This window comes from Cricetulus griseus, chromosome 4, assembly GCF_003668045.3.
Source record: "Cricetulus griseus strain 17A/GY chromosome 4, alternate assembly CriGri-PICRH-1.0, whole genome shotgun sequence".
In the NCBI taxonomy this organism is placed as follows: domain Eukaryota; kingdom Metazoa; phylum Chordata; class Mammalia; order Rodentia; family Cricetidae; genus Cricetulus; species Cricetulus griseus.
The window spans coordinates 163,837,894-163,863,085 of record NC_048597.1 but is presented as its reverse complement, the minus strand read 5'-3'; the positions used below and the strand labels follow the sequence as shown (position 1 = coordinate 163,863,085).

At 36.7% G+C, this 25,192-nt stretch overlaps 1 protein-coding gene across 3 annotated transcripts in view; it reads left to right on the top strand.

The window, feature by feature from the left end:
- Zc3h12c (zinc finger CCCH-type containing 12C) overlaps nucleotides 1-25,192 on the top strand; it is a 59,676-nt gene that overhangs the window by 13,079 nt on the left and 21,405 nt on the right. For 2 of the 3 annotated variants that reach the window (XM_027415102.2, XM_027415104.1), the window contains exon 2: nucleotides 12,174-12,925. In XM_027415102.2, the coding sequence (XP_027270903.1) occupies nucleotides 12,174-12,925 (752 nt within the window). Of the gene's footprint in view, nucleotides 1-6,819; nucleotides 7,276-12,173; nucleotides 12,926-25,192 lie in introns of those variants that run through there. The other variant, XM_035443695.1, reaches the window with a different exon arrangement.

The window sequence follows — 25,192 nt, the reverse complement described above, 5'->3', positions numbered from 1 at the left end:
CAGATTCTTTCTATGACCTACCACCTGGGGACCCACAGCCTCTATGGGCATGTTAAAATGTGGACTGCCTCAATCAGAATCTTCACCATCCTAGTTTGATTCAATTGCAGTGTCAAATTTTGAGAAGCACTGCTCTTTAACACTCTGGCTTCCTTGGCTTTAGTTCCAGTTCCTTGTTGTCTTCCCTGCCCCTCCATACACATGATATAAGAGAAGAGGATGCACTTTGACCCAGCAGTATCCTTAGTGCAAGACACTGAGGACATCCTCAGTTGAGAGGAAAGCCAATGTTAAAAATTACAGAGCTAGAGGAATTTTCAAAAAGGAGAGAAATTACACTGGATTCTTATGATTCATTGTCGTTTTGTCATATAAAGTTCCCGCAAATAATTAACTAGAATACTGAACCATTTGCTCCCACAGGAAATTCAGTCGTCTCCCATTGTTTGTTGAAAATAGTTCTAAGACCCTGATGGATGCCTGAAATTTCAGATAGTGCTATAGACAGACATCATTAGATCTCTAAGAGCAATCTAATGATGAATGCTCCTTTAATTTTGACATAGTTATGATTATTCTTTGTAGCCTGTCTGTTTCACCAAGCAGTTTTAGTTTGCCTTGTGGAATTAACACAAAAGCATACAGACATGCATGTAGCTTTTTAAAGACCTTCTGCTAGATTTGTGTTACCAGGTAAGTCTCATTCCAGGAAAAAGACAGGCTGCAGTGTTACCCCAGTGAAGGCTGTATAACCATGACTTCAGAGGAGTACTACAGCACTGGGAGTCTTGGGCTTCCTTGAGTGTTAGCAGCACCAGAAACCCTACCTTGACATGTTCATTCTGTCACATAGAAATAAAATCTTTCTCTTTTTCCTCCTCCTCCTCCTCCTTCTCTTCCTCCACCACCCACCACCATCACCACCCCCTCCTCCTCTTTCTCCTCCTTCTTTTTCCGGGACAGGGTTTCTCTGTAGCTTTGGAGACTGTCCTGGAACTTACTCTGTAGACCAGGCTATCCTCAAACTCACAGAGATCTGCCTACCTGCCTTTGCCTCCTGAGTGCTGGGATTAAAGGCATGTACCACCACCACCCCCTGGCAGAAATAAAATCTTAATGGTAGTGTTTGTGAATTCAAATTGGCAAGGACCTATTTTTATTCTACATTTTTACTGAAGGATTTTCAGGTGTCAGCACACTGTTCATGCTAAATCATTTGTACACAGGAGTAACTGAAGAAAAAGTAATTCTCTCAAGAAACTCATCTGGTTCACAAGTACGTGCAGTATAGACTACTCATGTCATAGAAGTTCAAAGGAGCTGGGGATCATTAATCGTTAGTCTAAGAAGATCTTGTAGAAAAGTGAGCCTTGAATAACAGGTGTGGTCAGAATAAGTAAAAGAACACTTCAGGCAGATCTTTTAACATCTGTACATTTGCTCTTGCTGTCTCTTGAGAAATAAGGTTACAGAGCCAGAGGAAGCCCAAATAATAGTCTTGAAAACAAAAACAATCAGAAGTTGTGATTGAAGCTGTGTATCTCTTTAGCCCGAGAGTGATGCCATTGGAAATGACTTTGTCAGGAAGATTGATACCTTGGGGTAATTAAGGAACAAGTCGTCTAAGCCTGAGGGAAAGGTATGCTTTGCCTACCTGGAGGTTATTTGTGTTAATAGGATGACAATGTTGAGAAGAGAAAAATAACCAGGCATTCTTAACTAGAACCTAAATGAATGAAGCAGCCGAGAAATGGACAGAAGTTGAATAGTTTCTAGAATGTACTGTTGCAACAGTGAAGTCCTTTAATCAGGTAAGAGCCATGACACAGCTCAGATGTGAAAGCAAGCCAGTGCTATGTTCCAAGGATGTACATTTGTTGCATGTGTATTTTTAATACAAACAAAAATTAACCTGAAATGTGTGTTTTTTTTTATTTAATGTTATTACTGACAGTTTTCTTTCCTCTTAGTTAATATCACCTCATCAAATGAACACTCAGCCTACTCCATATAGTTCTGAGGGAACTGCCAATCATAGCTCCACATACCTCTGGCCACACCAATTGGGTGAAAAGGATGAGCTCATGATCCAAAACTGCACTCCTAAGACTGTATCGGGAATTTGGATAGCCACCCCAGAATCATCAGATCAAAGCACTCTAGAAAACCTCACAGTCAAACCCTGAGTTCTGTCCTGGTCTTTGGCCTTCCAAAAAGCTTAAATTTTGAGTTCTTTCTTTGATCCTTCTCTTAGGGTTACTCTTGTTGTGATGAAACACCATGACCAAAGCAACTTGAGGAGGAAAGGGTTTATTTGTTTTTCCACATCACTGTTCATCATCAAAGGAAGTCAGGACAGGAACTCAAACAGGGTAGGAACCTGGAGGCAGGAGCTGATGCAGAGGCCATGGAAGAGTGCTGCTTACTGGTTTGTTCTATGACAAGCTTAACCCACCTTCTTATAAAACCCACGACCACCAGCCAGGGATGGCCCCACCACAATGGGCTGGGCCCTCCCATCAATTACCAGTTAAGAAAATGCTCTAGGGCTTGCCTGAGCCTGATTTTAGGGGGGCATTTTCTCAACTGTGATTCCCATCTCTGGGATGACTAGTCTTTGTCAAGTTGACATAAAACTAGCCAGCATAAGCCTGTAAGCTTTTAAAATTTCTTTTTCCTTAAAAGTCTGTTTTTCCTATGGGTAAAGATTAAATTAATATACATTCATTATTTCTTACTGTGTTGTTTGTTACTCTGAAACCCATGTCAGCCTGAACTCAGTATTTTACCTTCTAAGTGCTAGGACTACAGGTATAAGCCACCCATACCTTGTTTCTTACTCTCTCTTTTTTTTTTTTTCCTTTCTGCTTTTATTTACTGTTGGTCATATTCGGATTTAGAGGCAAATAAATCTTATACTAAAGATTTTTGATATTTGATTCTTGATATGAATCTTGATGGGAAAGACTTTTTATTATTAGAAAAGTACTGGTTTATTTTATGGCTGTAGAGGAAGATGTATCAGTGATAATTTTAACCTACTTCCCTATCGCCAATAGTGTTTAACATAACAGTGAGAAATGCCAGCTATCTCATTGAGGAAAGTGGGAGCTGAGAATATGTTTGGAATTTGAAATATGTTGTTTCCATTGGGTTTTGTTTCCTTCTGTATTATAATGTATTAGTATACTTTTTGTTATTTTCTTACTTAGCTGTTTGAGATGAGGTATTTGTAGGTCAGTCTGTCCTCCAGTTTGGGATTCTGCCACCTCCACCTTCTGAGTGCTGAGACTGTGGGCAGGTGCCGCTACAGCTTGCCTCTTAGTATATTGCTACCCAGCCAATATGAATATTTTCTCAGATTGTGAGCTTTGTTTAATACAAAATAATTTATATTTGATGATTTACCTTGCTGGTTTTCACTGGATAAAAGGACTTAAGAGAATATATGTTTCTTCAGGACATTCTAGAACCACGGTATAAAAAGTGCTAATTATCAGCTCTTGACACAGTTGATCCTGTGACTTTAACTGGTACTCTGCAGATCTACAACAATTTGTATTTAGTTCATATAGTGAGTATTGTCAGTGTTGTGGTTCAACATTTCAAATAACATTCAGAAAAATAGTTTAATGTATGGAAGAGTACATGCCTTCCTAATAGAAGGACTCAGATATGGCTATGAGTTCTCAGTTCATCTGTTTCATCTTTTTATGTTATGTGTGTTAGTTATCCTTTATGTTTGTCTAATAAGTTTATTTTTTAAAACTTTTAGAAATAATAACAAACTTTCCTAAAACTTTATCTTGTAAATCTAGTGGCACAATTGGGGAATTTTGATATAATTATCTTCCCTGATACCGTTGTGGGGATCAAGAGTGCTCATGTATTAAAGAGAATGGTAACATGTTAAGAGAAAGGTAACAGAAAGTCATTTTGAGTAATGTTGGCCAAGAGGCTTGCTTCTAAACACAGCCTCAAAGCACACTTGTTTCACTTTCATGTACTCAGAACATGTACAAGGCCTGATTTTCAAATGGTAGATCTGCCCTTTGCATTGACAAGTTATAGGGAACACCGAGAACTATGCTGCCTCCCTTGTTGTTTTATTTCTGTCATATATGTGCAGTACTTTTTACAATGACCCAAATAGAGCTCATGTGGTACAGCTGTTTAAATTTGTCCTGCAGTGGGAAGTGGACTAGGCAGGCCTATGTGACATGTGACTAAAAATGCCAAAATGGGCGCCTTTCACCTACAGATGTTTTAATGTGCTTAGCATTATCCAATACCAGCAACGGAGAGGGTCTAAATATCACAGTAGGATCTGATTAGCTTTTTCAGATCACCGCCTTTATTTGCTGTTTGCAAAAATGCTTAATCCAGTGCTGTAGATGAGGCATCCTGCTGTGCTCTGGGGTAGCTTTCTTCTTTGTGATTCCTCCTCCTCCAGCATTAAAGCTGTAAAGTAGTAACTATAGTAGCAAGTAAAAGGAGAAAACGAAGGGGAAAGAGACTGTCCATTCATACTAGGTAGTTTCCTTTTACAAACAAAAGAAAAAGGCCTTAATATAAATGCTTAAGTACAGTTCTCAGTGTATCTTTTAGTCAATGCTTTGCAACTTTGGTATTTTGGGTTATAGCTGAAATTACTTTATGTGTATTTATGCTGTGTTCATCATTTTTATCTGACTTAGGCCTATTGCTTTCAGAGTTGATACCTTTTTGACCTTTTAAGAGAGCTCTGGAAATGGAGGGAAGCAGAGATAAAGTCTAATTTTCCTCATTTCTGTGATACTCATATGCTTACCCCAAAGTGAGGCTTTGCATTGTGTGTACGTGACATAGTAATTCACAATAAACTGTGATGATAGACATACTTTATCTTGATTTTCAATGGGCTAATGAAATTAGATCACAAGTTTAACAGCTGCTATATCACTACAGTGCTTGGCAGAAAAAGAATAGTTCTCACTTCAGAAATTAATATGACATCCAGAATCTAGCAGTTTTGTTTTGTTCAAAAATGTTGTCACGGGGCTGACAGGATGGTTTAGTGGGTGAAGGAGCTTGCCAAGCCTGATACTCTGAGTTTGAACACTGGGACCTACATGGTGGGAGGAGAGAACCAATGTGAAAAAGTTGTTCTCTGATCTCCACACTTGCACAGACACACACACACACACACACACACACACACACACACACACACACACGCACGCACGCACGCACGCACGCACGCACGCACCACAAACTTTTCTAACATTTGGAACAACAAACTTCACTGAAAAATTAAATTTTACTGAGGGGAAACATTCATAGACATGATGATCTACAATATCTTACTTTGTTTTTTCTTTCTGGAAACAAATTTCAGGTTTTTAGTGAGCAGGGGAGATGTTTTCAGTGAGATAGTTGAAAATTTTAAGTGTATGAAATAGATCTTTCTCTCTTTTTGTAAATATAGAAAAATCTGATTTGTGTTTGAGTGACCTCAGAAAGGACAAGGACAGAAGTTCCAAACTAGAGCTTTCTTTTCCTAAGTTTTCACAAATGGTCCCATTGTGAACAACTGTTGTTTATGTGTGAAAAGGGAAATTGTCTTACATTGCTTGGTGTAGTTTAGTTTTATATCATAGGATTTTTTTTTTTTTTAAGTCTGAGCTTTCCACAAATCACTAGTTCTTGGCCTATCCTGGAATTTTATTTGCATTTCAGTGAAATAATACACAGTGTGTGTGGCTGTGCATGTGCATTTGATTGTGTACTTGTGTGTGTATTGGTTCCACGCTACACAAATGAGTAGTTACATCACACAGGTAATTAGAATAGCTATAGATTTTTCTCAGTAAGGAGATACCACAATTCCTCATGGTGTTAACATTTGGATTAAATGTTTTCATAATTCTAGCTCACTCAAAATAGTGCCTATGCTGCACTCAGGGCAAGTAGTCCACAAGATTATAAGCTGTGTCATGTGGAACATAGAAGTAAATTAGGGTTCTTATTTAGTGTACTTTAGATGTCCTTCAAAATTATCCCAGTATTTCATTTTAGTACTAACATATTCTGAACTTAAATTTGAGTATTATGACTTTCAAATTTTATGAAATATATTTTAGCAAGTATGCTATGAAAGGTTTTGCAGTAGGTGGCTAACCAGTATCTGTAATAAGAGGTTTTAACATTGCTATTTGACATATCTCATCTGGGCTGGTCTAATGATTTTAAGTTGAAGTTAGTTTTGTTTAAATGTACACTTCATGTTACTTGTTTTCACAAACTTAGACCAAATTAGTATTTTATTTTACTACATTTCTAGAAAACTTACTTTTTAAAATTAATTTTTTGTAAACTCATAAGCCTTTTATTTTGCAATCTTCACCAGGTCTCTTTTTGTTATCATATAATACATTAATAGATACTTTGTTGTTGTTGTTTTGCTTTTTCAAGAATGTGTTTCTCTGTGTAGCCCTGGCTACCCTGGAACTCACTCTGTAGGCCAGGCTGGCCTAGAACTCACAAATCTACCTGCCTTTGCTTCCCTGAATGCTGGGATTAAAGGCGTGTACCACCACCTCCTTTCTAACAAGTAAGTTAAAGTACAGATTCTCCACTATTGCCAGAGAAATAGATTAACTATAACCTTCTGCCTCATTTCGCCAGTAACTCATTTATTAAAGGAGATCGCTGCAATAGTTAATTACTACTTTGACACACCTCATTTCTTTATCTCTCAAAGAAAAATGAAACACTAATAGACTAGCATATAGCCTCAACTTTTTTGGAAACATGCAACTTTTACTGCTTTAAAATATAATTGGTTTCTTTGTTTTCCTGCATTAAAAACAAGGAGGAAAGGCTGGTCTGCCCAAGCCAGGTGTTTCTTGTTGGCAGCCTGCTCCCTAATGACTGCTCTCATAGAGCAGCTGCCTACTAGTCAGCTTTGTATAGCCTATTGTTGCTGCACACCCCTCGTTAATACACATGCTGCCCGGGGCAGACCCAAGAATGACATCAACTTGCTTATCTTAGAAACCTGCGGACCTGATGCAGGGTGCTGAGGTTGTCTTGCATCTGCCTGACTAATTGTGAGCTCTCTGGCCTGTGATTGGCTGTAGTTCCAACTCGGTAATAGGTTAAGCAAAGACATTGCCATTCCATCTGTTCAACCACTCATTGTTCTTCTTGCCTGCCTGGAAGTCTGCAGCTAAAATTGTGTTGTTACTGCTGAAGCTGCCACAGAAACCAATGTCTTTGTACTGTCCTGCAAATGTAAGTATTCATGCTACTTAGTGCTTTTGGAAGTTAAACTTTGCTGTAAGGGCTAGAATTTCATCTCCATGAAGGACAGGAAGCACCACAAAAGAAAACCTGCAAATGTGTTAGTGCCAGTATACCCGAGAATCTGGTTCTGTCTATAAAAATATACCTGTGAAGCTGAGTCTTTTATTTTTATGTTTGGGGATTTTGCAAATAATTATTTGTAGCTTCATGAATGCTTTCAAACCATGGGCATTAAGACAAGTTATAAGGAAGTTCTAACGTCGTGCTAAACAACAAATTTAGATTTTATCTTGTCAAATGCTTATGTTTCTTAAGGTATTGCTGCCATAGCTAGTTCCTGTGAAATGCTGGTCAGATTTAGTAGATTTTTCTATTGTGTAAAGAGTCTAGTTTGCAGAGATGGATTGGTACTGATAAATGTTTCCAATAGCTGGTTTTAAAGATGATGATTAAGCATTCAGTTGCCTTGTCAACGATTTCAGTATTCATGTAGAATCTATTTCCTCTCTCCTACCTCTTTTCCTATTGTGCTAATTTCAGATATTAGATTGAAGATGCTATTCCAGTTAACTTTCAAGAGTTCTGTAATGGGGAAGTGAGGACCAGACAAAGACTTTCATCTGTCAGTTCGGGGTGGGGGGAAGAACATAAAGGGTTAAAGGGAGGTTTTGGTTTCTACCACATGCCCTATTGTGTGAACATATGCATAAGTCTATTGAAAGTTTTCAGAAGATAGGCAGGCCACCAGTTGCTGGTCTCCTGCAGTTCCAGTGGACATCTGTTGCCCCAGAACATTAACCAATCTGTTCAAAGGGACATCCTTCCTTTGTTAGCTAGAGGGATGCAGACAGCAGTGTTCACTCAAATACAATGGTAATTAAATACGCAAAGACCAGAGCAGTAGCTATTGATTACATATTCATTATTTTATTTTCATTGCTCTCCTAGTAGAGCCATTTGGATAACAACCAAAACCTACTTTCATGGCATTGTAACTTTACAAACAAATAATTTGAGGTAACAAGTTTATGACCCAATATTCCTGATCACTGTAACACTGTTTAGAATGCTAAAAACTAGCTTTACCTGATTCGAGATGAATTGTTATCCAAGTTATCTATCGAGAAGTTTCAATCCTTTCACTAGGGGAATTCCAATATATGTATAATTTCAGGTCAGTACCCTTTAAGTCCTAAACCTGCTTTTAGCCACTACAGAGTTATTTTTGACAAAAGAATGAGTTTTTCTTCATCATCATCTACAAAATTAGCATAGTTCATTCTTTTTCAACAAATACTATTAATTTTTAGATGTCTTTAACAAGAAAAAAGTGAGTTTCTGATATAATATCTAGAGGTAATCTATGGATTTTTGAAGGAGGAAAAGTCTTTTAGATTATTGTATTTTAGCCTAGTACCTTTTGTGTTCAAGAATATAGTGTGTAAATGCCATGTATAATGGCTCTATGATACAAAGTTTACAGTTTCTGCTCAGAGTTTCCCAGCAACTCTGGGAGTTCAAACTGGTTTGCCTGTGTGTGACACTTTGACCCTGCCTCTGCATGACAGAGGAAAGTTACCCTTACCGGTGGATATTTGTTTGAGTGTTATGAACATTTACATAAGTTTGGGTTTGACTGAGTAATGCAAAACTTAAAAGTCTTAAGTGTTCATGGTTTAGAAATTAAGAAAATGATATTATTCATTACATATGATAACTAACACATTGTGTTGTCTTTTTCTTTTGAAAACTTAGTAGTCGTTAAGAGGCTAAACAAAAGTAAATACCATGCTGTTCTTTATTCTGTAAAGTTTTGTATGTTAGCTCCTTGTAAGCTTTTCATCTTCTACTACTGTTTGTATCTCTTTTAAGTCTTTAGGCTAACATTTAAATTTTTATTTAATAATTTTAAGATAGTGTCAAATTCTGGATTGTTTTTAAATGCCATATTAAGTCAGGACAACTTTTTACTAGCTACAACTTGATCAAAGGGTTCTAAAGATTGAAGCTTTAAAATCGAAATCTTTACCATTTCAATCAATATAAATCAGGTTATTTCACATGTTAATTTAAAACCCAGACCATTTACTTTTAACATTGAGAAACATTATTGTATATTGTTAAAATATTGTAAAATGTTATTAAATATTATGTACATAAATTGTTTCAAGTTGAAAGTATTAGTGTTTGTTAACTATGTTACTATAAAGAACTATTAAATGGCTTAATAATATAAAAGCAACCAAACATCCATTTCTCCCTGTCTTGTCATATAGCCATGTGCTAAATAAAGTACATAGGAGAACAGATTCAGAAACTACCATTAGTACTTTTTCAAATTCTAGATTAAAGATGAAATACAAGGATTAATTGAAGTGCAGTTTTAGAGTGGTCTGACTTTCTGCTTCAAAACTTTACAGTATTTGAATTTGTCACTTTGAAAAGTAAAAATTAAGAAATTCCATATATCCTCCATTTCTTCCTAATGTTTTTCACTGTCTGTATTTGCTGTGTATTCATCATGTCCAATATAGGTTCTCTAGCCCAAAACCACAACTGCTCAATATTAAAATAATATTCCCTAGTTCAACTCAGCAGTTTGGTCAGCAAGTCATTATCTTGAATTATCTCACAACAGTACTTATGCAAAACCAAAACTTTTCAGGGGAGATCAAAAATGTTTCCCATTAAATGCACTTCCTGCAGTCAGAACAGATTGTGGGGCTTACAGAACAATGATGTCGGAGCTTCCAGATTGGTTTGGCAGCTTCATTGTTCTCTGAGGGTAAACCAGACGCACTTAAGTCCCAGTCTCTTTTATAGGCTTTTGTTCATACCAAATTATTCTTTCACTGTGCTAGCATTCATGATGGCATGTTAAAGGAGTGCAGCTTAGCAACCATCTTCTGGTTGCCAGGCAGCCCAGCTTCCAATAGATTTTCCTTGTTTAAGATACTTTTGGTGGGAGCTCTACTAAGGCCACGGTGTAGATTTTTCTTTTAACTTTATCCCATTATTGGGATGCTGTTGTGATTTGTTACTTGCATTATGGTGTTAGTACATTACTGTAGTTAATAAATCACAGGGTATAAATCCACTTTCAAAATCCCTTCCTTAATTCTGAGTAATTGGGCCATGTATATCCATATTAATAGAAAAAGTTGAAATGGACACAGCTTCATAATGAAGCAGATGCTCTTTATCAGTGGGGCATCCAGGAATTAGGAAAGTTGGGTGTTTCTTTAGCGAGTGTTGTATTAGTAGAACAGTGGTATTCAAGTTATTCTTCAGTGGTTTGCAAAGAACAAACCCTGAAGAAAGTTCTATAGAAACGTGGTGGGACTTCTACCCCAAGGAAGTACTGAAATTTTGTAGTTTTTAAAATTGCGTATTTTTCAGTATTTTTCATAGTTAATAAAATTCAATACACTGTATAGAAATATTTGATACTGAGTGGGTTTATTGGATAAACTTAACATTTCTCAGAAAATCAGCTTTTTAATGTTTCTTCTGGCATATGTATTTTGTTGAACTGCTTCAGTTTAAAAAATGTTTTCCCGATTTTCTTCATTAGATTAATCAAATAGGCTTTTTAAAAAAATGACAACCTTAGGTTTGCTAATTAATGGTAGAACATCAAAGTTGCCTTAATCAATAAACTCCTGTTATTGATATAGCCTTTAAGGAGTATAAAGAGAACATAACCTTACTTTTCTAACTTATTTCTAGTAGAGAAATAAATTATTTCCAACAGGTCTTAAGGAAAAGTAGTGTAACAAAAACATTTTAAACAGTAAAAATATTCCTGCAAGGAAAATGGAGAAAAAGTGAGTTTTTAACAAAATGCAGGTATGTTGTTAACTAATCTGATGCAATACAAAAATACTTCTTATCAAACTAAGAAACTGATATGACAGTGTATTTTTTGCTTCAGATTTTATGTAAAATATTTAATTTCACCACTCTCAACAAATGTATATAGAAAAAAACTTTTTCTTGAATGAAATAGACTACAGTGTCTCTGCCACTTAATAAAGGATCATAATACTTAAAAGTATCTTCTGTTACAATGTTCAGTATTCACAAAGTCATATTTATTAATGAAAATTACATTCATCTCAAAATGGAAGGAAATTAGCCCCTCTTCCTCCTCCTCCTCTCCCTCCTCTTCCCCCTCCTCTTCCTTCTTTTTCTTCTTGAGACAGTGTGTCTCTGTAACACGACAGTGTCTCTCTGTAACACAGGGTGGATTGGAACTCACTATGTAACCCAAGCTAATCCCAAACACACCATCTTCATGTTTCAGTGTCCCAATCACTCATATCACAGGCATACAGCAGCATGCTTGGGCAGAGACATAATTAGCTTTGTGATTATTCAATTCCTTACTGACCAGTTTAGAATATGTATCCCTTCATTTCAATATCTAAATTTATTTTTTTAAAACTTTCACATATGAGTACTGTCTTTACATCATTTTCTCTCTCCCTCTCCTTCCTCAAACTCTCTTCATGTGGCCCCCCTTTGAAATTCATGATCTCTTATTCTTTAATTGCTACACACCTACACATCAGCACGCAAAGAGGGGAGGAGAGAGAGAGAGAGTGAGAGAGAAAGAGAGAGAGAGAGAGAGAGGAGAGAGAGAGAGAGAGAGAGAGAGAGAGAGAGAGAGAACAAACCTTTGTAAAGCCCAGTGTGATTTAGTGTTTACTTGCTGCCTTGGAGGGATTCATGTAATGGAGTCTTGGTAAGTTTGCTATGGGTGATGAGAGGCTTCAGACAAAATACAAAGTAGGTAGTCAGTAGTTTGGCAGTTCTGACTTGTGTGCTGAGGGAAGATTCAAACAATAAATATGCTCTATTAAATACCTTACACTTTTCTCTAGGAATACGGGGTACTCTGCATTCAAGAATACAGGAAAAGCAGCAAAGTGGAGTCAAGTGTGAGGAACAGCTTCATGGGCTTGAAGGACCACCTAGGGCATGACCTTGGCCACCTTTATATGGAGAGCACTGACCCACAGATAAGTGCAGCTGTGCCTTGGCCTATGGTAGAAAAACCAACAATGGATACAGTCAATTCAGGGAAGGAAGAAAAAGAGGTGTCTGAAGAGAGTGTGAGCTCCGGTGACTCTGAAGAAAGCACAAATTCTGATCATGAGTCAGGACAACTGAATAGCCTTTCAGTAGAGCCATGCTTATTAACCAAGACTCACAGGCAGTTATGTCGGTCTCCCTGCTTAGAGCCTCACCTGCTTAAACACAGTGACATTTTGCAAGACTTTAAACCAGATGTGTCCCAGACTCCATCCAAGGAAGTGAAGAAACCCCCTGATGTGGTTCGAGAATACCAAACAAAACTGGAGTTTGCACTGAAGTTAGGTTATTCTGAAGAGCAGGTCCAGCTTGTGCTAAACAAACTTGGTACTGATGCTTTAATCAATGATATATTGGGAGAACTTGTCAAACTTGGAAACAAAAGTGAAGCTGATCAAACAGTTAGTACTATAAACAGTGTAATGCGGGAAACGTCATCGCTGGAATCTCAGAGGTCTGAGTCTCCAATGCAAGATATTGTAACAGATGATGGAGAAAATCTGAGACCAGTAGTTATTGATGGTAGCAATGTGGCAATGAGGTAAGTTTTTTTTTTTAATCTCTTTTGAAGCTATTACTAAATCTTTGAAAGTTATTTCCAGTTCTTTGGCTGTTTTCCTATTCATACTCATTAAAATCAATATTAATAAATATCTCTCATCATTAGCTTTTAGAAAACACTTGATTTTTATCCTTGAATACTTTTTTAGATACTCCTTTTTAGATACTTTTTTAGATACTTTCTTCCTCTTGACTAAAGTGCTACAGCTTAAAAATTAGTGTATATTACCAGCTCAGTGTTGATTGTGAGTTTTCAAAGAAATCAAGTATGATGGCATTCACCAATTCTGGAATCTTAATCAAGTAGCCTTTTTTATATGAAAATAACTTGGGAAAACTCCATTCTTCTAGAAGATAAAAACCCATTCTTTTGGTTTGGTACACTTTTCAGTTCTGTGCTCCATCCAAGAAATGTAATTCAAACATAATTATTTAGGAACTGAGGAAAACATTTTATTCAAGTGAAGTTGATGCCCTAAAGTTTAGAGTGGCTCTAAATTCAGTCACTGGAGTTAAGTGCCCACAATATTCACTGCTTATGAGGAGGAAAAGACCCAAAAAGATGTAAGATCTTCAACAGCTCAGAGTTTCAACTATTGTGTATCAAAAGGAGATCTTGGAGATTCTAGACAAGAGAAGTTGTTAAAAATGTTTTTTTCTGGCTGTGTTTTCAGTGGCAAAGCAATGATAACTACATGTTATTTTAAATGTCTTAGTATTTCACTGATACATATAAAGTGACATTCCAATATATAATCAAGTTTTAAGGTTACTAATAAGCCCTTAGCATTATTCTTGTGAAAATGAGTTTTTGAAATGTGGTACAGTTTATCTCTTTCTGGAATTGCTCTATTTTAGTGCTCAGTAGCACATGTGCCTGTTGACTACCATAATAGGTAGTAATTTTAGAATGTCACACATAACACCTGAAATTCAAGGCATAGCTTAGACATTCATTCATAGTAATTGTTTATTTGACAATCTATATTGAAATCTTAAAACAGCTGTTTCCTATAGGCCACATAAAATATAAAGAGAACTGGTATGTACTTTTCTATGCAGCCCTTCCAGCTGGAGGCAGCAAGATCTTTCATTTATTAGCAAGTTAGACTTACAGTATCTAAATTACTTACCATGCCTAAACATTCAAAACCAAATATGTATGGCTTCAGAGGGCACACCCTTCATCACATGGTAGAAGAGGAAATGTGACAAAAGTTCTAGCCAAATTGAGCAAGGCTTTAATGGGGCTTGGGGATATAGTTCATTGGTAGTGCACTTGCCTAGCATGTATAATTCTATAAGTTAATCCCTGACAATGCAATAAGGCCTTAAATGCTTTGCAATCCAAAGAGAATCAAAGGTTTTTTAAGTAGAAGAATGCTTTACACCAACTTGTCAGTGATATGTAGCAAGTAGGAGATAATTTTAATGAGAACAACACATTCCACTGGATGAAGTGAACCCTGACACGTATCTTAGAAGTATGTAGCATACACATGACTTTAAGAAGTCTTTCAGTAAGAACCCCTCTGCTGTTGGATCTTTTCCAAATTTTGTGGCAGATAATGGTTTTTCTTATAATAACCCAGAAGTACCAACTGATTACCTTGATGACAATATGTAGTTGCAAAGTCTTTGAAATTGCCATGAAGAAAGTAATAAGGACAGTTGTAAATCCTTGGGGCGATACCTGTTGTCATGGCTATATGCCAAAATTACCAGAGCTACCTTTAATCCCAGCATTTGGGAGGCAGAGGTAGGCAGATCTCTGTGAGTTTGAGGCAAGCCCCTGAGTTCCAGAACCGAAAACAAGTTTGCTGTTTCAAGTTTCCCATCTTGAAAAACTAAACAAACAAACAAAAGAACATCCTGTAGTGTTGTAGACCTAAAGAGCCTGATTTGGTTGTGTGAAAGGAAAGCCCAAATACCTATTATTTTTAGCACTGTTATTTTTATGGGTAGACATTCTTGGGAATCAACAACATTAAAGTATTGACACTGTTAGAAGTATTTATAGTGCTGGAAAGATGAAGAGACAAAAAAAAATGTCATCAAACAAAAAGAAGAGAAAGGGTTTTAAGGGAGAGTATCTCATGTTGTGCTTAAAAAAAAAAAAAAAAAAAAAAAGTCACAGGACATCACAACCAGGAAGTTGTTCTCAAGAATCCCATAAGGTATTGAAGATAGAAATCCGAATGCTGACTGTTACTGCAGAACAGTGGTTCTCAACCTGTAGATCATGACCGCTTTGGGGGTTGAATGAGCCTTTACAGGGATCATATATCAGATATTTGCATTGCGATTCATAACAGTAACAAAATTACAGTTATGAAGTAGCAAAAAAGTAATTTTATGGTTGGGGTTACCACAACATGAGGAAATACATTAAAGGCTCAAAGCATTGAAAAGATGGAGAACCACTAGTATTAAAGGGTTGCAGCATTCGGGAGGTTGAGAACCACTCCTCTTGAGGATTAACATGGGAAGGGAACTGCAAGGAGAAAAAGTTGGGGAAAGATTTTGTTGAGTTTTAATTGGACACATGAGCATTACCTACAGAAAAGCTTTAATGTAAGACACTTGGCAGAGTTAAAACATTTCAAACAATGCTTATACAAACAAACATCTGCCCACACCTAATTAGGGCTCCATTGTAGTCCTTGCTATAAAAATGGGGCCATGCAGATCAATTTCTTTTCTTCATCACATATTTTAATCTGACACCTAAACTGAAGTGCTTCAGGCATTTCAGGAGGGAACAAGTTGACAGGAAATTATTATAGCAGTATTATTCTGTCAGTCACAATAAGACATTTCACCATGTCTATAATTTTTAAAAAATTATAGGAAACTTATACATTCTGCCATTTATAAATTCTATCTACAGTTGCAAAGTCATTTATAAATACATATTTACTTCAGGTCCAAAATTTTTCTATAACAAAAATGCAGAGAGATTGCCTCCATTTCATGCTGCATAAATATTATATACCTTCACTTTTAAACTTAATTTTCTATTCATGCCAAGCTTAGCAAGCCTGTTTTGTATCTAATATATTTGCACATGTAGTAGATTATATGTGGTAAGTAAATATGGGACTAGTTTAGAATCTTACTTTGTTATCTTTCTTATTTCTTAACAGACTACTCCATAAATAAGACGTATTTCATTCTTAGTTAAATGCTAAACACAGACTTGATACACACAGTTATATTTATATGCAAATTTAAAGTAGGAGAGCAATACCATTTTTATTCAAAATACAAAATGGGATGAGGATTGAACACAAGACCTGATGAATGCTAGGCAAGCTACTATTAAAATTCCCCAGCTCCCTTGTGGGATTTTTACAGTACTCAGTTCTCTGGGGCAGGTGAGGTGGCTCAGCAGTTACGAGCACTGGCTGATGTTCCAGAGAGCCAGAGTGTTCAATTCCCAGCACCCACATGGTGGCTAACAACCATATGTAACAGGATCTGATGCCCTCTTCTGGCATGCAGGTGTACATGAAGACAGAGCACTCACATAAAAAATAAATTTAAAAAAGGAAAAGCTAAAATTAAGAAACAAAAGACAATACTTAGTTCTCTATGTGATACTCTTTGCTTTTCCTCCAGTTGGTTAAAGTCTCCAGCCTCTGTTTTCAGGTTTTTATTGTTGTTTTTCAGACAGGGTTTCTCTGTGTAACAGCCCTAGCTGTCCTGGAACTAGCTCTATAGAACACAGGCTGGCCTTGAACTCACAGAGATCCACCTGCCTCTGCCTCCCAACTGATGGGATTAAAGGTGAGCACCACCACTGCAAGACTCTGTTTTCATATTTTTAAAGGGAGAATTCTTATTGCCAATATCGTTTATCAGGATGAGAGATATTTGTTACCAATGCTTAACGTGTAATACTAAAAAAATTACAGGTATTCTTTCCTTAAAGAACTAATCTCTCAATCAAGAATATATCAACAAATGAGAATTTGGGCTGTAGCTGTAGCTTACTGGTAGAAAACTTGACTCCCATGAATGAGATCCTAGGTTCAATTTGAAATACTGCTCAAGAGAGAGAAAGAGAGAGAAAACAAAACTTAAACAGCTATCCTGGTTTTATTTTTATTCATGAACCATTTTTGAGAATTTCGTATATAAGTACACTATATTTACATAATTTTACCCTCCCTCTCCCCTCCAACTCCTCTCATTTTTTCAAGCCATGCCCTCTCAAATTCATATTCTCCTTTTCTATAATTGTTTTTTATATACTTACATGTGTATATACACGTGTACACACACAACCTGAGTCTAAATATTGTTACTATGTACATCTGTTTAGAGATGACCAATTAGGTGACCTACCAGGCAGCTTGTTCCTGAAGAAAACTGTTTTTCCTTCCCTCAGAAACCATTGATTGCCCATAACCCTTTACTAGATGTGTGGCCATATGAACCTTTTCCCATCTGTATTGACATGCCATCTGGTATGGTCTTGGGCAGGTCATAGCCATAGTAACTTAATAGTCCATTTTGTTTCTATGAACTATGAATGATATATTTTAATAATTGCATTGATTTCAGTCATCATTTCCTCAATGACAGTTCCACAGCATCACAAAGGAGTCTCCAGAATATATATAACATGGGTCCTAAAAGTTGTAGAGTTTTTTTTTGTTGCCTTAAATAGCATGATGTTGCTTTTAGCTTGGTTAATGATTTTCTTTTTGGTGGTGATGGTAGTTGTTGTTATTGTCGTTTTTAATGTGCTACAGTGATAAGAATTGAATAAAGTCTGTTGAATACACAGTTTGCCACAAACTGACAGATGAACACTCAACTTAGTCTACCACGGTTTATGGCAGGTACTTCACCACCAACCAGGTATAGGATCATCAAGAACCTAGTATGCAAAAGGTGAAACTAGAAAAGGGTGAACTATTTTTAGAGAAATTCTTAAACTTTCCTGTAAAGTGATGGGAAGCAAAGAAGTGCTTGCATTCTGAGTGTGAAACAGAGTACAGTTTGTATTTAGTGGAGCTAGCTAGTCTGAGAAGTTCTGACAAATGGCTGTAGCTAATATCAATTCTTTTTTAAAATGAGCTAAATTATTTCATGTATTATTCATTCAGTAAATAGGCCTCTTTCCTTAATAGCAATATTTCATAATCATGAAGTTTATACTCCACTTATAGAGACGGAAACAAAATACAATATTTACCCTAATTGCTGGAATTCTTATTGTTATGATTGCTGTTTCTTCAAAATCAGTGATTCCATTACATTTGGGATAGCAATAGAATATAAACTGGTCTCTCTTCGCATGTTCCTATTAGTTTAAATTAATGTATTTCCTTAAATCCAGTTATTTTAAATTTTTTTCCGGTTTCAATGATTTATCATGTTGTTTAGAAAGTACAACTTGTAAGCTGACAGGAGTACGAATTAGCTGCTGTTAGGATCCCTTGATTTCCAAAAATGTTTTATTTCTTTAGTATGCTTCTAGGGCCTCATCATCTGACATTCAAAATGAACTAAATATCCAGATTCTACCTAAGTCTCTTCTAGATTTTATATAAAATAAGAATGACAAATAAAAAAAAAACAACAAGAGAACTGGAGATGGCTCAGCCATTAGTGGATAGGCTCACAACCAAAAATATAAGGAAAAAGCCAAGACCCCTGTCATTACTGCCACATATTGGAAAGGAAGCCGGGACACCTGTCTTCTTTTGATATGCCCTAAGTAGTGAGCCCTGCTGCATCATTACAAGTCTTACATCTTGGCCAGTGAACTTAGGTTTCTGGGTTGGGTTGAATCTCCTGGCTGATAAGTAGACTCCTTAGAACACGTTTGTGCCAACTATCAGGACCAATATTTTGTTGCCTAATACTCTCACATAAACTTCTTTTTGCCAGTAGGATCTGTGTTGTATTATCTCTATTAGTGTTGATGAACCAACAGATGAATCTTACCCAGGGAAGAGTAGTGCAGTAGATTGGCCTTTAGGAAAGATGATCCCATAGTGAAATTTAGAGAATGTGTTTGAGAACTAAAACTGGAGATAGGAATATGGACATAACTGTGAACAACTGGAGAGGAAGATGCACTGATAATATCAATAAATATTTTATATGCCAAGGAAATAGCATGAAACAGAAAAATAATCCAATTATTTGCTTAACAGTTTATATTCTCCCCTCCCCACCCCCGCAAAGACTCCTGTTGGAAAGAAATGGTATTAGTACAAAGCTGGCATGTAGAAAAATGAGTCATCAAGGTAGTTTTCTTAAAGTTTGAACAGAAATCAGAAGCAGATTTTTAATGTGAATACAGAACAATGGTATGCAGAAATCGTGATGACTTTCCTTGATAGGAAAACAGTGATTCAAGCCATGCACTCAGGAGATACACTCAGAGTTCAACAGTTTCTTCTTCTTCTTCTTCTTCTTCTTCTTCTTCTTCTTCTTCTTCTTCTTCTTCTTCTTCTTCTTCTTCTTCTTCTCCTCCTCCTCCTCCTCCTCCTCCTCCTCCTCCTCCTCCTTTCTCCTTCATCATCATCATCATCATCATCACAGGGTTTCTCTGTATTACAGCCCTGTTTGTCCTGGAACTCAGTTTGGAGACCAGGCTGGCCTCGAACTCACAGAGTTCTGCCTGCCTCTGCCTCCTGAGTTCTGGGATGAAAGGCCTGTACCACCACCACCCATCGAGTTCAGCAGTTTGTACACTTGGATTGAAGCTTCTGAGTCTTTTCCTTTAAAATACAAAATTCTTTATTCATATAATCTGCTCTATGAAATTACACAAACTTGAGAACTCTTAAATAACAGCAGTGAACACTGTCTTGCCCAAGCTAAAATTCACCTTCAGTGGTGGGTTAGGTTTTTCTCCTGTTGCTTGTCTACCAATTAAATATAGCACTGACTCACAATTATTAAAATCATGATGCTTTGATTAGACTTCAGGAGAAACTATGACTGGCTAGAGTTCATTCAGATACCGTTTGGCTCCCTCAATAAAACTGTATCAAAATCATGTATAATTGACCTTCCTGATTGACTGTAGTAACATTCAGCAGCTTATGGCTATTTATCTCAAAATATGTCTAGTTGGAATTGAGAATCCAAAGTATGAAATGCATACAGATTTTCAAAACTTGTTACAAATATGTAAATTACTCCAATGACTTTAATATTGATTATATGTTGATGTGCTTCCATGTTAATCTTCCTCCTCTTCCTCTTCCTCTACCTCCCAGGTCTCAGCACTACTTCTCTTGCTGTGTTAATAATCAATTTTGGTTGAATATTTTTATTTTCCTCAATTAGTGATCTTTCACACTTTCTTTTCCCTGATAGCAATACACTCTTGTAAAACTTGCTTGGAAGCAAAGTGGAATTCTGTTGGACTTGGGGCATGTATGGGGGGGGGCTTTGTTGCCCACTGCAAAAATGTCCTTGCCCCTCTCCCCCAAAGAGCCTCTGTGCCCTTCTGTGGAGTTTCTGACTGCAGTACAACTTGTAAACCCTGATTTAAGTGACCTGTAACAGTAGGGTTTACTATCCTGGGGTGATAGTGGTAGCAACCAGAGAACTAGGATGAGATCCACAGTGATTTGCTTCTGTTGAGAAAAATCAGAGACAGTACAGTAGGGTAGCTGAAAGAGGGACAGCAGGCGTGTCTAGATAAGAAAACACATGCTTATTAACCTGGTCCTTCGGGAAAAGGGCTCCAGATGCTTTCACGTCCACAACATGAAGTTAATTGTAGGTTCTTGAGTACAATGTGATTTAACTGAACTACAAAAATAGAAAAGAAAATGTTCTGCATTTCTGTGTTGAAGGTGTTAGTTATTTGCACTACCCAAGACACAAAATAAATGAAATACATTTTCTTCCAAAAATTATTAAACATTAAAGGTTTTCAAGACATTTTTAGGTTGCTTTAAAATTTAAATCTATTTTTATGTGTCTGAGATGGTTCATGCATAAACTCTAAAATTTGAAGAAAAAATAACATGAATTCAAATATTTGGGGAACACCTAGGCTTTATCTAAATAATCTGGTGTTCATCAAATATTTAATATTATTATATTGCTGTCATTCTGCAAACTCTTAATGTTCTGTAGTATTTATCTAAACATAAAGGACTTCAGTACTAGAGACTGGAACATGGTTCTTGAGCATTAAAAAGTATTTTTCATCTTTTCTTTCATTGTAGACACTTTGCTGACAATTCTTCTATGTAGTTGTCATGATGGATAGTTTGGTATGAAGATCCATCAAGTCTTAGGCATTGTGTATATTCATATTTCATCTTTCTAGGGACAAGATCATATAAAGACACATTTTAGAATTTAGTAAATGTGTAGGTCAAGTGTTGTTGTTTTAATGAAAGAAATAGAAGGTTGCAGAAAAGCAGTTGTTTTGTTCTTGAGTCCTCTAATTACCTTGCTCCTCTTTTGGGAATTTGGGAATTAGAACTGTTTAGTGATGTCCTCAGTCCAAGATATGTAAGAATCATTATACTATATGGTTAGACTGAAGCTATCAAAGTCTTTTTTTCTCCATTCTAAACCAAGTGTCCTTTCCTAAATGTTGAGGACTAAGAACTCATGAGAAACTGAGGGAAGTAATGTTAGTTAAAGCCTTCTATTTACAGAATACTCAGACAGGCTTTTGTGTATATTACTTTTTTGATTCTCACAATCACATATGGTTTTAAATACAGGAAATTGAGGTTCAGAATAAAAATTTGTCAAAGATTTATAGAAAAGTGGTTTAAGAATAGAGACATGCCTAATTCTAAAGACAATTGATATTTTCCCCATATTTGCTTACTCTTGAAAATCCATCACTATTTTAAGTATTAAAACGTGTCATTCTGGGTACAATTTTTATAATTAGGTTATAGATGTTCTGCAAATTATTTTTAAGAATAGCTTTCTTTTGATCATATAGTCAATATATTTATGCAATAAATATAAATATATTTTATATAATTTTATGTAATAAAAAGTCACCTATAATTTCAAAGGTTCTCTTATTAGCATTATGATACACACTGTAGTGAAATAAACTTTGAAAGCAATCAAAAACAAACACCTGTGTTCTTTCTTGCCCTTGACTGCCATATAAATCATTAAGAAGCAGTCTCCCTTAATAAATGACTTTACTCCTATTTTAGATTCTCCATCATTTGCTGCTTGTGTCTCCCATTGAACGATGATAATTACAATTCTAAAATAAGCTTTCTTTTCTTTGGGCTAGCCTCGTTAATGTTACAACTGATGACAATATGATATAGGGAATTGCATTTATTAGATAAGGTAGACCATGGTTGGTTTATCACCTCCCTTATCTGAATCACAAAATTATAATTAAATAAGTGGTTCCCTGAATCTTTCTTTATATCAAAAAATCTACCTTTATAATCTGTTAACCCTCAGAAGTAGTTTAATGACATTAATAAGCAAGCATACTTTAATTCTCCAGTGGTATTATGATATAAATTATTATAGATAAGTTTTGACTTCTCATGAAATTGTCTCCATGTTGAGGACAGAAAAATAAAATAGATGTGTTCTTCAGATATACTGCAGTGGTAAATATGAACAAATTGCCGATAATCCTTTTACTTCTATGAGAAAAAGTGATCTCACAGAGTATTAAAAAGTAGTGAAAGTCTTATAAAGAATACATTTTAGTCAAGAAAATTTGTATCTATCTTATCTACTGTTGGTTTCCAATTTACTAGGCATAGGGAGGTGCATGTGCCTGAGACTATGATTGCCCTTGTAGAAGTAATAAGACTCAAATTAGCCAACCCAATACTCAGTGATCCCTGAGATAGCGTAATCTATAAATTAACTTCACCTTTCTTTCCTGCACAAGGTCTATAATATTTTCCAGTATGTTTATTTAGGAAGCCTCATTGACCCTAATAAAGGAGTGGTTCACTTTCCATGTGATATTGTTGTTGCCATTAATATAGGAAAGCCTATGTTCTTCACAGTCCACCCCATGGAATGGAAGACTGTCAGTATTCACTTCCATTGAAATGGGTACATATTCAGGAGCTCAGGTGACTCGTCTCACAGAAGCTTCAGAATGTGGAAGCTCTTGCTTGGCAAAGCAAGTGTGTTTCCCACAGGGTAATGGCTTTGTCACACAAGAGAGGAGCATGAGAAGTCCTCTGATAGGACTTAGTTACTCAGGGATCTCAGAAGAAAGAACAGGCAGAAGACTATCAAGAGAAGTTAACCAGTTATTCCTCTTAATGCAAGACTTTTGCCTTCAGTATTCACAAGAAAGATGGAAAGTTGAAGGCAAAAAACACAGGCAGACATGTGGTGGTTTCCTTCCCAGCCTTGAGGTGCCACCGCTATACCTATTTTGTTGCTTTGCTCCTTTGCCCTAGCTTCTTACCATCTTGACCTCTTGACAGTGGCTTTCGAAAAAGGTTTGTCCCCTGGTTGTGTGTGTTTCTTTTGGGGATGCTGAGGATCAAACTAGGGCTTCATCTACCCTAGGCAAAAATTCTATCTACTGAGCTACGTCTGTTTCCCGAGCATCCCCTATGCAAACTTTTAACTGACCAGGCAAGGTGGCAACTTAAGTCCCTTTACCTTCTTTATCTCTCTCCATTTTCCCTTGACTCTTACTTAGATTTGAATTTCCAGTAACATCGTGACCCCAAAGTAGAAAAGAGTCAGATTTGGTTTCAATCTGCTGCTAAGGCCATCCTCATTTATTGGAAACAATCCCCGTCGACCACTGATAAAGCTCACTGGGGGACTGAGCAGCCCTACTGGAGCTTCTCCCAGATCAGCTCCTACAGAAGGATTTCATAGACTGCTACCAGGACAGGGGCATCCAGAGCTATTGGGAGATAGTCAACATCCTGCAACCATTGTATAACCTATGAGGAGGTTATCCTTTACCTTTGCCTTGCCTGTTTCACTGGTCAGGCAAAGTCACTACATGCGGCGTCTTCAAGCATCCAGTTATAAACTAAAAACATGCCACAAAGCACTTGTTAAGTTTTTACAAGTTTTTCCAGAACTCTGGAAACTTTCACTTTCAAGATGAGTGGTGTCTATTCAGAAATGAGGCCTGTGAACTTGAGGTACCTGGTGTTCCTGATAGTCCTGGATCTTTATGCAGGCATTTGAGAGCCTGGCATGATGGCACACCTTTAATCCCAATACTCAGGAGGCAAAGGGAGGCTGATCTCTGTGAGTTCAAGGACAGCCTGGTTTACATAGCAAGTTCCAGTACAGCCTGAGCTACATAATAGAGAGACTTTGTCCCAAAAAGAAAAGAGACACTTGAGTCACTGTAGCTCCAGGAAGGCTTGTTTGGTGCTGTGATTCCTGAGTCCTCTTGTCCAAGTTACCAGGGAAACCACATGCCAACCTGCATCTTTAATTCTAGAACAGACTCCAATCCACAGTGTGAAACTCCACATTCCTTCCTCTTCATTTCTTCTCTCCTAGCTGTGTTTTGAATGTTCAGTTTAAGAGAGTTTTAGAAAATGAATCTGTATTAGAGTAATCTGATAAGTTTACAGTTCTCCTCTTTGAAGGGCTCGTTATCCACACACTCTGTAGCCAATGCAAACATCTGTCCGTCCACTCCACTTTTCTAGGTCTCATAATGAGGCAAACAAAGGTAATAGAGAGTCAAGAGAACCAACAGGAAAGAAGGCCAGGAACCTGAATGTCTTGTTTTCTTCACTCAATCTCTATGGCCATCTAGTTCATTCTTTTTATTCCCTGAGAAATACAGTGGTTTCCAAAGATACAAGCAATTCTTTTTATTTTCAATGGAATTTATCTAAGAATTTCTGTAAATACATTAATTTGTTTGCCCCAATGAGCTCTGGTCACTCACTACAAAGTAGGATTTTTGAGTATATACCAACTTCAAACACAACAGAATAAAATAAGCCTCCTGTTTATAAGAATGAGACCTGGGCTTCTCTTACCAACCATCAACAAGTGCTGAGTCCAGCACTTCAAGCTCTTACCCATTCTGAGTTCCCCAGAAACTCAGTACTTACAGTAGGGGTTTGGAATTTTCCCTGGAAATCCAATCCCTAAACCAAAATAGTTGGGGGAGGGAGGCACTTAGTAAATAAATATTCATGTCTCTTACTTAATTCAAGATGACCTTGAATCCTCCAACATACTCACCTAACATGAGGTATGCATAAGAGATGTCAGCTATACTTATTAGCATAGTATTGGAATAAAA